The 17012-nt window shown below is 33.3% G+C and overlaps 1 protein-coding gene across 1 annotated transcript in view; it reads right to left on the bottom strand.

Moving 5' to 3' along the window:
• The window catches only part of LOC125669308 (uncharacterized), a 255519-nt gene extending 240757 nt beyond the window's left edge, over nt 1-14762 (bottom strand). Inside the window, exons 1-2 of the mRNA XM_056163849.1 lie at nt 14717-14762; nt 13831-14073 (exon numbers count right to left, since the gene is read on the bottom strand). Of these exons, the coding sequence (XP_056019824.1) occupies nt 13831-14073; nt 14717-14738 (265 nt within the window). The 5' untranslated portion in view covers nt 14739-14762. The remainder of the gene's footprint in view (nt 1-13830; nt 14074-14716) is intronic.
• Between the last annotated feature and the right edge of the window lie 2250 nt (nt 14763-17012).

A 17012-nucleotide genomic window follows, 5' to 3' on the forward strand; every position in this document is an offset into this window, starting at 1 on the left:
TATAACGACCATCGAATTTGACTCTAAATGAGACTGTTGAAAACCTGTACCATCAACTTGTTTGTCAGTAGCCTGCTTCGCTTTAAAAATTGACAATACATAGAACAAGCTCTTGTGTATCAAATCAGTTAAGAGATATAAACACCATATACAGATAAAAATGGATTATTGCTACATAAATATGGGAAGCTGACGATGGAGAAACTGAAATAATTCCGTTTGCCATAAATTCTATAAAGAACACAGAATTGAAGCCAGGCCAAACACGGAGCCTTGGAAACACCAGAGGTGGGATCTGGAGTAAATGAGGGGAAGACGCCCCAGGTGACCGATCAGACCCACTGTGAGTCTTACATCATGATCAGGTAAACATAGTAATCCTAAGTCAAAGTAAACAATTGATATCAAATTTGTCAGGAAGCATTCGATATATATGTATATCATATGTATATAAGGCGTACATATCCTTGTGATATAAACATTGACAGTATTATGGAAAAGTTTTATGAAGAAGTGTTTTCGAACTATAGTGATCCTGTATGTACTAATTTGGTTATCATTTGAAATACCGATGCTGGAAATTTTTGTTGTTGTTGAATATTTCAATGATACATGATGGAAGGAATATTGGTTAAAAGGGCTAATATTTAAAGAAATATCGAGTATGGGAAAGCATACAAGGAACCGAACTTCATATTTAAAATTACTCTGTTTGCAGTTGGGAGTCCTCCATCCCGGTTTACATCCGTATGTACAGCTGCCTGTGGTGTGGTCACATGACTGATGGACACAGTATTCGCTACACGGTGTAGAGCAGTTTTCTCCATAAAAGTCGTCATCACAAACTGAAACAAGAAAATGAAAGAATTATGATTATTTTTTCAAAACATCGAAATTCCTACTGAGTTATTTTGCCACTGATTTATTTTCGCCAATATCTTAAAAAGGTCAATCGAATGTTAAGTGAATTTACATATTACTTAAGACCAGCAATAATCAGTATAACGGAGCAATAGTTTTTCGGTTTTTTTGGCAAAAATAACATTTCAAAAAACAGCTGTATACTATATCTATTTGTTTATGATACTTGGCATATACTGAAATGAACTCCACGATACAGGTCATAAACGGGTACTATCATATCTCATATTGTCATTAAGCCAATAGTTTTCCCGAAACCTTGAATTTTTAAAGAAAACAAATATTTACAGGTTTAACACTGAAGCAATTACATCTTTGTCAAATCCAAATGTTCACTAAGATCATACCATTCAAATTTTATTGAAACAACCATAAAGATGCACAAAATTAAACTTGCTCCAGGCTTTGTTATTGACCTATAAAATCAAGCTTAAAACGAATGACTAAGATAAAGTTTTGTCAGCAGGGTTATTCCGTGGTATCTGAATCTTTCCAATGGTAGAATGATTGTTGTTGCGTGTATACAAGCAAAATGTCTGACTGATAATGAAATAATAGTATGGACTAACCTAAAGTTATCAATTTTAGAAGGATATGAATTATAAATGTAATAAACTTTTGAAGATAAATGACAAACAGGTTTACATGTATAGGGATGCTATTTTGCTATTTTGGGTAAAAGGTATCATTATAATGGCCGGTTGCGTATTTGTAGTTCATAAAAGTAAAGCTAAGTCTAATCTGTATCATTATATTGCGTGAAAGTCTCTATCAATTTGCTCTCTATTAATTATTCTCTCCACAGAATGATAATCAAACCTGTCCATTGCATTAAAATACAAGAAGATGGGTTTAAACAACATGTACACCTGTTTCATCAATTACCATACTTCTGAGCCATTCTCACCTCAGTCCTACCTGTCTGCAACACGTAAATATGAATTCAAACCTTGTATCATTGATTTGGGGCTTAAACCTGAGATACGCAACCGGTCATGTGTTTGTTAAAACTGTAGTATTACCTTGTTCATAAAAAAAGATACCTACTTTCCTCGCATTTACTTCCCTGGAATCCATCGTCACATCCATGTTCACAATGTCCGTATATATGGTTACAATGATTACTGTCAGATCGACAACCGGAACTACAGTTCTCTGAACAATGCAATCCGTAGCGGCCAACTGAACATACTATAAATGCAAATAAGAATTGGTATACTCATAGAACTTCTTTGAGCAATACATTGTCAGATGCAAGCTCCAAATTATATATTGATAACCATGCCAAATATATATCATATATGCATAATTGTATAAATGAAACGCGCTGGATGCCAAATACAAAATCGAAAAATTACCGGTAGAAGAGTGGAGAAAAAACAACAACAATCAAACATAACGCACAGAAGCATGTATGGGGATGATAAAAAAGTACAAGTATGTATTCCTACGAAACCGCATCATATAATATTAAAGTCATACAAATGTACCAATGATCGTGAAAAACAATCGGTGCTTTCGATATGATTGAAAATTTAATGCGATAGCAGGAAACTGTCCAATGTAGAAACAAAGCACAAACACTATATTTGATCTGTTTGCCATTATACAGATAATTATGCAATCACTATTGATATTATACTGATTATATACCGGTATATATATTTGTATATACCGGGTACGCAATAATTATATACCTTCTCAATATCTCTATTACTTTGATTATTACAGCTAAGTGTATACTTATGATATGAACATGTAGTGACAATGTACTATTGCAGAAGGCTATGCACTTTGCCTATTACTATAATGTTATGGATAATAGAATATGTTTAAATTAAAGGAAATGTACAAATTTGAATTCAAGATACTGTTCAGAGCTTACTTCATCAAACTTAGAAAAAAAAATATTTCAGTAAATATCATTGATAACGTTTTCGCAGCATCTCACCTTTGTGACAGAGTTCCCCGGTATATCCTGGATTACAGCCTCCGTCACATCTTCCTGTTGTCCTGTTACAAGGGAGGTAATTTAGGCACTGTCCACTACAGTTATACACACAACCAGGACCGTATGATTCTGCAGGACACTCTGACAAAATATGATTTTATTGTAAAATTTATTATTTTGAACGAACATATATTTTTCCGTTTCACATCCCTAGCTACATTACAAATTCTTTTCTGTTTTCATAAGTCTAAATTTATAATGTGTTAATATTCCGTTTTTATCTACTAAACGTAATAAAACCCCGTGCAACCGGGGGAATTAGATACAATGATAGTACATAGAGGAAGGACTTTTTAAATATGTGTTTGAATTGTTGCACACATGAATATTGAATGAACGATATATTTAATTCAAATGAATTTAAGAGGCTGTCTACGATAGAACCATGCAAAATCAAAAAATTATTATGGAAGGTGTTGTCAAATTTTCAGAGCTTTTTATGATATTTCAAAAGTATTTTACTAGTTATATCATATTTTGTGGCAAAATCGATGAGTACCCCCCGAACTAACACCTAATGGGCTGTTCTATTTTTAGCACAATATACACATCAATTTCATGCACAAATGGGGTAATTTCAGCAAGTCATTAAAATATCAAAAGCAGAATACAGTCAACTCTCGATAAACCGCCACCTTTTGTTCTTATGAAATTATGGCATTATAACGAATTTGGCGATGAATTGAATCACTGCCATCTTGAAGAAATAGAGTTACTGTTCTTTTATATGCAAGTTATCTTTCCTCTATTTACAATACTTATGTAAGTGAGCGATCCTTTGCTGCTAAGAAGTTGCCCACTGTCCTTCTTTTTATATTGACTTTTCCCATAAAACAGAAAAATGATTTGCAATATTCTGATGGGTACATTTTTGATGATGTCCTTGGTACGTAATGATTTGCTTTTTCTCATCGAAATTTAACAGGACCCTCTTTCGTGGCGAAGCCATAGCTAAATTGGAAAGTGTTTCTTTGATGTACAGTATAAACAACTTGAGTATTGTTCATCTCTAGTATTGTTCTTGTTTATTCAATACAACAATTACTGGGATCCTTCTGTCCAGGTGTACGCCCGAGATTGATAATGACCAATTTACTGCTTCACTGACCACGTGCACCCTTGGCGGTTTATCGAGATAATTAACACGTTGAAATAGACTTTTGTAATGAAAACACTGCGGCAAATGGCGATAACGAATTTGGAGTTTTAACGAGAGTTTTAAGTAACAGGAAAAATGTTCCTAGAAAAATGCGGCGTTATAACGAAAATGGCGATGAATTGAGTGGCGATAATTCGAGAGTTACCTGTAATCACATATAATTTCAGTTCTGCATAGTCTATTCGAACGGTATCTTTGAATTGGTGAACATAACTTTAGAATTCATTCTCCAGATTTAAGTCGTATAGTGTTTGAACTAGTAAGTTTATGTAACTTTCAAATTAAATGCTATTTTTAGTGAGTCAGAAAACCCCAAGAAACGCTTAAAATAAATAGTTTCATGGTTTAAAACACAGATTTATGCAGAAATTATCACTACTAAATGGGAATTTGGTTGCAAATAAATAGAAAGTAATTTATTTGGGGTATAAAATTCGGAAATTTTATCAAAAAATTATCTCCCTTTGTGGAACTCTCATGGGAAGAAGGTAGGGAAGAATGATTCATAAGGCAGATGACAACAACATGGAATGGGTGGAAAGTGATGGAAGATAAATTTATAGCCTTGGTGAAAATTTCAAAGAAAGAGGGAGTTTATTTACATCAGGATTGCAAGAAGTATACTTCAGCACACTTGAGATTTTTAAATGTCCATCCGAAATTGTGTGAATTCCAGAATCATTTTTCACTGCACTGCACGGCTGATGTGCATTAACTATGATCTAGACTTAACAGACATCATCATGCCTATGCCAATCATGGACATTGACATTTAATAAAGAACAACATGTTGTCACCCATTACATGACTCCGTGACTCCAAAGCCGATAGATCTGCCGCATTGCTCAAGCTGCCATTGATTCTGGTAAGTTAATTTTTTTTATCTTCCTGCACTAACAGATACTGAAATATGCACTTATGCATAAATACTCATGGATGAAATTTTTAAAATTTTACTTCTATTTGAAAGATATCAATTTCCTCAATGCACAATTTTCTAGATTAAAATACATGCTGTTACAACATATTTAGGAAATACAATGAAATTTTAATATATGTGTTTGGTGTTTGCAGACAAGACAATACATTGAGAAACACAAAAGTTGTGTCCAGATTAAGACAGATGTAAAGAAAGTGTTGAAAGGTATGATGCAAACAAATGTCTGAATAAAATCCAATAGGAATTTAAGTGACACCTTCTAGGTTAACAACTAACATATAAGTTGATAGAATTATGGATGGAAACTGAATTAAGTCAAACAAATAAAGTACAAATTCAAGTCCAGGATTTTTCTGGAGAATGACTTATGTAAGAGCAATTTATATTGTAGTTTTTAGACATTTTTTAACTTTTAAAGAAAATGATAATAGAAATGATTGAAGGGAGGGGGTGTGCATTAATATTAATGTAACTGTAGTTTAACTACAAGCTTGTTTTTTTTTTTTTTTTTTTTTTTTTTGTTCTATAAACAAAATTTATTTAGCAGTGCATATTGGAATCAAGATAATTTTAAAAATCAATTTTGGAATAAAATCAAATGACAAGTCTATGGATATATTTGTGAGATCTGTGATTAATTAATTGAAAATCAGAAAGAAGTAAGATTTTATTAATGATTCTGTTATTTACATTGTATCATGTTTATTGCACACTTAATATAAATGTAGGTTTAGGTAATGTGGAATGCTTCTAATCACTTTGAAACTTTCCTGTGATTTCGATAAATAAAATTTTGTTTTATGTAAGACAGCAAGTTCACATTATAGATGTAGCATATACCATATGTATATGTAGTATTGTATAAATATCTATGCAGACAAATAAAAAAAATTGAAATTCAGAGTATATAAGATATTTGTTTTAATTAAAACCTTGCCTATAGTCAAGAGCCCTACAGTGAACAGGCCAAATTAAAGAATATGTGTGGTTCCGGTTACCCGACCGTCCCTAAACTTTATTTTGACCATTTCCAAAATCAGTTACCGTATTTTGCCGAATATAATGCACACCTTTTTTCAAGATTGCATAGTATATACCACAATATATATAGGCTTTTGACCCGTTTTCCTTCAGCCAATATATAGATACCACTAAAATGTTAACTGTAAACACTTATTACAGGTCATCTAACATTAGACAGAAAGTGACTTAGAACTAAAGAGTGCTTACATAAACAATAGTGCAAATTTCAGGTTGCTTGAATATAATAAGCGATCACCCTCCTTATTTTTGAAAAAGTTGAATAGATTTAAAAACTTGGAAGGGCTTGAAAACAGTACTCTAGTTGAAATATCATTTCCTACTTTCATGCTCAAAAACATAATTTTGGCAATTGCACCAATTTTTCCCCCCTGTAGAAGTTACTTTTTTTTGCTAAAGTTTTTGACCTTGTGACCTTAAATTTGGAATTTGACCCAAATTTTAAAACTGGGTGAATGATAGGCTGTCATATTTCATATTAACAATCCTTGTAAAAAGACCTCTCTTTTCGTATCAAATTTTTTTACCTTGTTTATTGTTCTTTGTTGCCATTAGTGTTTCACGTTTTGTGTTACTTTCAGTTTTATGCTTCAGGCAAGCCATGTTTAAGCAACTTAACCCCGTGGTTAGACAACCCACCCCTTGTTTAGACAACTTGACCCATGAAATATTGTTTTTTATGTGAACACTAGAAAATGAAACACCATCTATAAATCAATTAATTATCAAATTTTTAATTTTATTACATCACAAAGAGTATACTCATTTCAGATAGAAAATTCTCACAATGAAATGAAAATCTTTATCTCGATCTCTAAATTAAAATTTAATGATTAAAAGAGGTGCATATGCATATTATTGTGCAATAAAAACAGTGAACAAATTGCAAGGAGGATTTTAATACCAAAGGATGAGTTGCTGAAATTGTAATTTATGGTTAAACGTGGCCATAAAACTTCTAAATATTATAAAAACTTTTCTGGTTATTTAACGTTCAAAACACGTGTGATGCTAATATGTCTGGGTTTTCTATATGACCGGGGGGGGGGGGGGGGTCCTGACAAGAGGCAAACTCATGCAATAATAAGAATTGTTTTGTTATTTTGCAGATGTGTTCTGAAGTAAGACAGCCGTACCCCTGCTTTCCAAGGAACCAAACAATTACTTTCCTTGTATTGGCATGGTGAAAAATGGGGAGTGTCCAGAAAATGACAAAGACTTTCAGAATGTCATCAGTGATATTGTTGCAATTGAATGTAGCCGATTATTATCCAATATATATTGTCTATGACTGAACTCATAAGTGGTTAAGAAAAAATGTTTTGATTTTTTATTCAGGTTATTTAATCCTTTAGGTTGAAATAAATATCTACTGCTTGGAGGTTAATTTACATCTCTCAGGATTTTCTAGATGTCAGATTTCCTAAAACTCACACTAAACCCCCCCCCCCATCCTTTATGGCTTTACTTACAATAAAACTACATATGCAGAGTGAATTTAAAACATGAGAGATATATCATATGTTGTAATTGCCTGCTGAATTTGATAGAAAGCAAAAACGCTTTGAATACACGATTCTTGTATATGACTACAATAAATGTACTATTTATTGGTGGAAGGTAATGGTGGAAGATTTTTTTTTCAAAATAACCCCTCTGCCTCCAATATTGGGCCAAAGTACAACAAACAATAATTTTCACCCTTCATTAATGCTCATGCATGACATGTTCAATGACATTATTACGTTATCTGAAGATTTTAACACTACACAACCGACATTATTACCCCACCCCCCTTTTTTCTTGCATAAATCCCCCCCCCCCCCCAATATACCACTAAATTTCATTTGCAACCAAATTCCCTTTAACATATATATTAGAAATTGATAGGTTCTACACATGTATCAAATATGATGTCTATTGAAGCGTTTCTTGGGCAACTATACCTGTTTCAGTGCAAATAGGTGAAATTAGGTAAAATTTCAGCATTTCTCTCATTTTAAAACTTTGATATTTTATTGCTCTGTGTATTAAATTTTGATTGTTTATGTGTTATTAATTCCTATTTGTCTCTGCATTATCATGAAATAGGTATCATTAAATTGCAAAACATGGGTTTTGCATTAAACCAAAAAGAAAAGTACATTGTCTGATTTTTTTTAATAGATCTAAATATAGAAATGGGGAAAACCAAGTGTCTCTCGTTTCCATGGTTACCGATCAAGTGGAATGAAAATAATTATTTTTACGTTCAAGTTATGTTATGTAAAGCATATATACCAAGTTTCATGAAATTCCGACACATGTCCACCAATAGCCATTTGCATGGTTCTATCGTAGACAGCCTCTTAAGAACAATTTTTGCATAATTGCATGCATTAGTTATTTTATATTCGTTGATGTCATATACAGTAAATAAAATTTGATTATTAAGAAGCCACTTGGAGCTCAAGTTAAAATGTTCCTTCTGTAATCTAAATTATCTCTCTCTGTATTGAAAGTTAGATACTAGTTTTACGAATGCACTTGTAATCTGTCATGCCGAATTGTTGACCAAAGACAAAATGTACGGTTGTTCTTAATTTCAAAATTTTGAAACTCAGTAATGCAAATGTTTTTATAAGATCTGTGCCATCACAAAACATATTCAACCAAATTAAGAACTTTTTTGTGATTACCCATGCGTTTGCACATTTCAATAACTGTTAATGATTATTACAAAATGTCGTAACATTGATTTCTATAATCATGAAACAAATAAAGAACATCAAAAATATCAGATGATTATCGTATTAAAACATTATCGTTGGTCTCAGGAGGGAGTATCCTTCGGTGAAGTAATGTAATTAAAAATGTTCACGAAATGATAAATATGGTACTAGTAAAAACTATTATAAGTATAGCTAACACTGAACACCCACATACTTTTATGCTGATCATTTTGTAAACCAATCGCAACTTCTTGGTTTGCCGAAAAGGCCCCAAAATATGCGAATGGTTATAGACATAAGCTGTTTAGTGGTGTAATGCCTCGTTCCTATCGCTTTGTTTTAGAAATTCCATAATGCTGATTCAAACCTAAAATCAGGGATTGAAGTAACGAACAGACGCATTTCATTTATCGATAAACAACGGATTTACTTTATTTCAAGTTGTCATTGAAAAGAAAAGAAACATGGCTTAGATCTGCCAAAGCGTGTCTGCCAGTGTACTCTCATTTTTGCTATTTCAGGGTTGTTTATCGAAAACGAAAGTAGATTTTTAATAAGTTTACGATATCTACTAATCAACTAAGATTCTAATATTATAGCTTACGGACTCCACCTCATATGTAGGACAATATTAAAGATGCACGCTTTTCGGGGTTTATTGATAAAATTTGTTAATTCATAAGTATAGATATTCCACGACAGTATGTAGATGTAATTCATCATCGAAAGTATCTAAAATAATGACAAATGACTTACGTGTGTTGCATTTTGTTCCTGTCCATCCATTACCACATCCATAGTCACATTGTCCAGTGGTGTGATTACAGGACAGGTGGTCTCTGCAGTGTCCAGTACACGTGAATCCACACTGTAAACCGTAATATCCAGCTGGACATGCTACGAAAAATGGCATTCCTTTGTTAAGTTGTACCTTGTCATATCTCATTCTATATCAAAAATAAATAATATACATTAAAGCATCAATAGTCTATGAATGATATAACAAACGTAATCTTACACGTGTTACAAAACTCCCCCATCCATCCTGCAGTACAACCCAAACACGCTCCGTTGACAATGTCACATCTAAATTCCTGACAGTTGTTTGGGAAGGGTACATCACAGTTATATCCAAACACACCGGATTCTTTACAACCTATATATATATATATATATATATATATATATATATATATATATATATATATAAGATAATTTTTACATTACGACCCCTGAGTCGAAGACTCTGCTGGTGGACTGTTAGTCCCCGGGGGTCTCTACAGCTCAGTAACTAAGTACTTCGTTACTAGCTTGAAATACGGATGTATATTTAATTGATGTGATAAAATTGAAAATTCTTTTCAAAATTAAGGATTATCTCCCTCATGCATAACTCTTATCCTTAAACGAATTTGACTCTAGTCTTTGGCACACTGTTTTTCTTTTCAGTTCTTACAAGTTTATCGTTATTTCCGATTTCCAATATTTCGGCTTGAGCATCACTGATGAGACAGTATTTGTCAAAATGCGCATCGGGTACTGTATAAGGTTATGCTGGAGATAAAAACCCTCATTTTACATGCATCATAAACTTAAAAACGTATGAACACAAAGGGTAATGGTGTAGTACAAGATATACATACAATATTACGATATTTATCATATCTATTTACATTTATCATACACTATACGGAATATTGACTGTATAATGATGGAGCAGAATAGATGTATTAATACCTGTTACAGTTACTTCACACAATTCAGTGAAAACTGGAGTTATTTCATATTTAGTAGGATAAGTTGTTCCGTCAAGTCTTTCATTGTAAAATATAACGTAACGTCCATGTTTGACACAAGTTGTACTGAAATTCAAGGTCGGTAACTCCTCTCCGTTCTTGTAACACAGATACCCATCCTCCTTTTTAGTTGTGTTCGCCACATAGAGCGAGAAACCAGCAAAACGTCCTCTTTGTCTCATAACTGAAATTATCAATTCATGAAATAAGGAATTATGGTAGATACTGATTTTTATGTAACGTGCTAATTGTGTATTTTCTATTGCGTATTATTTGGATAAGTAAACATGGTAAACATATATATGGTAAATATATATATGTTTTGTATAACATGTTAAATTTGTTTCTTTCACGTTTGATGGATGTTTGGTATGGAAGTTATTGTGTTTGAGGCTCCTCCTTTTTTGGGATGCCTCATATTGATATATTCGCTGTCTTGGGTGGAAATTTCCGATGAGGCAAACTTAAGATGATGTAATGTTTTGTTTTAGGGCCCCGTACTTAGCCTATTACATAGATGATCAATCACAGCGCGCCGTTATGATGCTTTGGTCATTCCTCTTTGTTTGTTTGGAGTGCAAAGACTGCTCAAATATTTGTGTACACAAAGAAAATTAATTTGATACCCACCATCCACCCTCCACATCCTCCTTTGTTATGCCACTTTGATATATGTAAGCTGTTTTATTTGTAAAATCCACCTTATTTGATTGCAGGCAGCTCTATTTCGATATTTCGTTATGTGTTGTAGGGGGTCAAATTGCATAATCATACCTATGTGATACATATGTTCTTGTATTTGTGTTTTCGACTCATTCTGACCCCCGATAGCTATTCTGTTATATAACTTTGTCATTTTAAAAATAAATGACATTTTTGCAATTCAGATCACTGTCCTGTTTTCACTGCCTTTATCAAGTAGCAAGCAAAGGCTACTTGGCAAGTCATATTAACTAAGGAACATAAATGATGATTAGTTTTGATATGACACTGTCATCAGTTGAAAAGAAGAGAAAAACTTTTCCTCGATATACACGTGGTGAGATTTTACTATTTGTAACAACTTTCTATTAGGAAATCACATTTTCGTTTATTTATGTGCTGTGTATTTTGATCAAAACATTGAACTCGATGAAGAACATTGGAATATGTAAAATGTTAGAAAAAGAGCAAGGTACAAGCACGATTGCACCTGTGATAGGTAACCTTAAAAGTGAGTGTCAGGTCAAACTGGCTAAACAAGAATGTACTGATACCATTCCAACAATAAGAAAGTGTAACAACTGTATAATACACTATACACTTATGGATTGTTTAATAGGGAGACATCACCAATTATCTTGTCTAAATAGGGTTATCAACTTTGGACACCTATCATGATAGTTTTATGAGAATCTAGAAGTAAAAAAAAAATCCCAAACATTTATTGACTTGTGTCATATATTTAAAACTTTTAAAGGTCAAAGTATAACAAAATCGTAACGACTTTTCTTGCAGATTTAAATACATTTTCACTGGTTTTCGAGGGTTTAATCAATGTTACTCATAACTACATGCACTATATATATTATTTTATATTCAATGTCATAAATTTATTCGATGTTTATACGCTTAATAAAACACACCAGTTAAACTAGCATTAACGGGACGAAAATACTTGATTTTAACGTCATGATAGAATGACACAACAACATGGCGTCAAACGTCGTAAAGTATTTCATAAAACAAAAAAGTAAGCATCAAGCGAAATGCAAACTTGCATTGAAATAGGGAATATCTTTCTTTTCAATACGCAAGTTCCGAGATATCAACATTTCTGTGATGGGGGTACATTCAGTTTTCCGTTGAACACTTGGGTGGGTACAAGATGTATCCATATATTATAGATTAGCTATGTAAATAAGGACACAACTTATGAAAGCGTAAATTTTCTTCTATCAACTGTTGCTATTGAACAAACCATATAGAGAATAATATTTGTTTGAGTTAAGCCATTAAATTAAATATGAGTTGATTTTTATTTCCTCTTCTGCAAGAGTGATACTTTGATCAACGAAAGTTGGTGATTATAGATTTGCGTTTGAGCTATTTCATTATCAAATAATCACAAACTTGTTAAAATTGTGTATCCCAGCAGTTTGGGTTGTTGCATGATGTCTGATAACCATCCTTTAAGCAATATATGAAGGCAGCGATAAGCTTTTGTACCCACCGCGTGTGGACGAAAGTATGTTTTGCGTCTCACTGTGCGTAAGAGTTCCACAAAGGGAAATATTTATTGGGCAACTCGGAAATTGTGTATTGTTATTTGTAACCGTTAATGTTGACACCAACGCCACTATTAGAATTATTAATTCACAACCCTGAAAATCTTTAATTTCATAATTTACTTTTATTAAAATTAAATATATAGAGTAGTTACAGCACGTGATGGAGACAATTTATGACCAGCCCTCGACCAATGAAATTGACTATTATTTTGAAGGATAATAATATATAGCTATCGCATGCAGTTGAGGATAATATTGAAATTTTCACCCCGAGAAAACCATTTTCAAACGAGGCGTAGCCGACTACATGCAAGATTTGTTTTACTATACTGAATGTTATGTAAACAACAAAGCCGAAAACCTTACTTCTGTTGACATTTGATCAATCAAAACCATGTAATATTATACTGAATGTTATATAAAATGCAAAGCAGAAAAAACTTTCGTCTATTGACATTTGATCAATCACTACCATTCAATTCTCTATATATTAATGTGAGTATTCACGTTTATTACAAACGCTCAAACGACGTCGTCTAACATTTTACAGCGAACTTTTCGCGAATACATTTGACACATGTGATAATTTGTATACCACCCGTTATCAAATAATGGTATCCGTTGCTAGACACTATCATCTCGAGGCGCATGCTTTCTGTTCTCAGATGGAAATATTTTTTGTGTAATTTTACACCATTAGCATTGCGAATATGCTGTATGAAGAGCAGTTACTGAAATTTGATAGCATGAACTACTGGCGTAATATCTACGTTGAGAGTAAAAGAAAAAATATAAATGGGTGTAATTAACAAGCCGCTAAGAAATTAAGAAACATTCGAGTAATTCCTAATCGTTGACTCATTAAGGTAATGTTAGTGACAATTAAAGAGGGAAGATGAAAACATGGCGAAATGGACATAAAAAAGAAAATCACTGCACTTATGTATCAATACATAGGTAATTAAACTACACAAACCATACCATATTGTTCTCCATAGTCTTTGAACTGTATCATGATGCTGAAGATGCTGAGTACTTTCTCAAGGTCAACATACCACCATGTCCATTTCGCTGGAGTATTAGTTCCAAACTGTGCAGTCCTTGTACACATGTTAATGTCTCCATCTACTGCACGACTGGATTGATACTGCTGACATGTTCCAGTTTCTTGGCATTTGGGTACCACCTTAGCCTGTTCGGTCTCCTTATTCTGAGATAGGATTTCTGTAAATGAAGAAACCTATTCTATTGCTATCAGAATGTGGGAAGAATCACCTTTTCACTTATTACTTTCGCACACATACATAATTCTAATCATAATGATAGCGGAATCTCGTCATAATTAATCAAAATGTAAATTTACATGTAAAATTTAAAGGGTTATTCCTGCTTTTCATGAATAAAACGACGTAAAATGCATTTCTATTTTCCAAGACGAATAAAACATAATCATGTTGCAAATTTATACAATGTAAACTACATGTTGATGTACGATCGAAAATAAATACTAGTTAGACTTGATTTGTTTTCATTACATTGTGTGAAGAAAACTAATTTGGAATAGTGGTGCACCGAACTGTACTAAATGGGGATCCCATCTTGTTTCGGTTTGATTGTTAGTATGGTGTAATAATGAAAGGTGAAAATAACGAACAGTGATCAATCTCATAACTCCTATCAGCAACACAATATAGATAGCTGGGCAAACACGGACCGTCCTCTGGACACACCAGAGGTGGAATTAGGTGCCTAGGAGGAATAAGCATCCCCTGTCGACCGGCATATTTGTAACAACACTTCACTACACCGTATTATGAACGAGAAAGTTAACAGTACAATAGATATAAACAATATATTGTTTACTTACGGTATCCACATGACAGTATCATTGATATCAAAACGACAAGTGTCTGCATATTCAAATTCTTAAAACAACAAGGGAGTTTTGTTTTTCAATTTGAAAATATATATAAGGCGATCAACAGTTGTCATATCTCTAATTTTTAAGAAATTTAATGACCATGATGAATTTAAATTTTTTCCAGCATTTCCCTCTGCAGCATTAAAATAAATAATCGGAAAAGAAAGTTTTATACATTTACATGTAATTTCTGAAAGACGGATGTTGATTTGCTTTTATACAGTTAAACTTGAGTAGACTGAACAGGAGTTTTGGAAATTTATCGACAGCGAGCACTTAAAGAGGATCGTAGAAATTACTACTCTGCGGTCAAGGGACAATATGAAAAAATAATTTAAAAACACATTGTGAGTCCAAAATGTAACTGTAGTTGCACAATCCGTGATTTGTTTGATGTCATGGTAATCAGCTAGTCTACCAATACTGTGGAGTGTTACAAATTATATACATGTTGGCACGCATGCAAATTATCGAATGACATTGTGTAATATTTCATCATCGATTGATGATCAGAACATATCTTCATCATGATTTCGATTAATTGGTATACATATGGATGAATATTTGCTGACATTTTAAGGACAACAAGGTACATTTCTTCAACAACTGTAATGTTCTGTTGGAGGATTTACTGTTTTGTGATACATAATGAAGTATTAACAAAATTTATCATATTCTGATCAGGTCACTCGCCCTTTTGCATTTAGGATGAAGATGGGAAAATGCGAGGACGACGAGTTAGGACGGAGATGGGAAAACGTAAAGACGACAAAGCGATATTGCAATTGAGGATGGAGTGAAACGCCATAGCGGAGGAGCAAGGGAAACTGTCATCCATATTAAGGAGTTTCCAAATTGCATCCTCTTTGTAATCATAAAGGTTTGAGATATTCAATAAGTGAATCTCGGCAAATAATGGTAAAATAGCCGATATCAAAATATTCCGATATTTGCGAGTTAAATGATATCAAATCGTCATCACTAAATATACGGTGACAAAATAGTTCAGGTCAGCGTACTGGAATTTAGAGATACCATAAATAATGTCCCTTATACGTATGTCGGTAATTTCAAGTGGTGGATGAACTTCCATGGCAGTATAATCCTCAAATCGCGGTTGGGTGTCAATCCTTTACCTCATTGTTAGTTATTTTGGGCAGCAACAATGTTACTCAAAAATATCAATTTATTCCTCCATTTGAACAAAATTAACAGTACTGAATTTTGTCTGCAGTTGAGCAAAATCGAAACAAGAACGGATATTCGAAACTAGAGTAATTAATCGTAACTGACAAAAGAAACAGTGCATCGATATGATATCTTGATAAATTTATAAATCATTTGATGAACGATGAACGCACGCAGAGCGAACGGTGAACGAACGCTGAACGCACGGTGAGCGAACGGTGAACGCACACAGAGCGAACGGTAAACGCAAGTTGGTGAACGATGAGCGCACGGTGAACGTAAAGCTCAGTGGTTCTAGAGGGGAAGATTTTAAATGACCACATCCTATTTTTTGCCCTCTCTTGACTTATGGCTTGCGATGGCTATTTTAGGATCAATACCAGCTTGCCACAGTTTACATGGGGAGCATGTGTGAGGAGTCTGTTAGGTATGACAGTCATCTCGTATCCCAATCGCTATAACGGGTGGATTTCAGCTCGCCTTACTCGGTAGAGTAGACATACTTGATCAAAAGTAAATGAACAATCTCGCTGATGAATTCCCTTGGAGGCAGTGTCATTCATGGCTCGTCATGATATACTGTATAGAATTACTGCAATACACTGTAGATTCCTTAATTTACGCGAGTACTTATTATCACAAAATGACTCATAGACGTCAATTCGCGAGAAAATAAATTTACAAGTGCTCTCTTGATCAAGAGTTTTTGCATGTATTTTGGCGATATCAAATTAAAAGCGAGTTATTTTATTTCGCGAGTGATGTTTCTCGCCTATTTACGCAATAATAAATCCCTTGCGTACAAGTAAATCTAGGAATTTAGAGTAATCCGTAAGTCGTTTGTAACTTCTCGTTTTGAATTACAGTAGGAGGCAGTTTCTGTGTTTTGTACGACTTGTGTGAACATGACTGGCATTTGTCATTAGATTAATTATTAATTCATTATTCAAAATGTTGTTAATTGTTTTGCTGGGAAAATATTAGATTAATTAAAACTGTAATATACATGTAAAATTAAGTGATTATTCCTGATTTCAGTATCAATTTCTATTTT

The sequence above is a fragment of the Ostrea edulis genome, chromosome 4, assembly GCF_947568905.1.
Source record: "Ostrea edulis chromosome 4, xbOstEdul1.1, whole genome shotgun sequence".
NCBI lineage: Eukaryota > Metazoa > Mollusca > Bivalvia > Ostreida > Ostreidae > Ostrea > Ostrea edulis.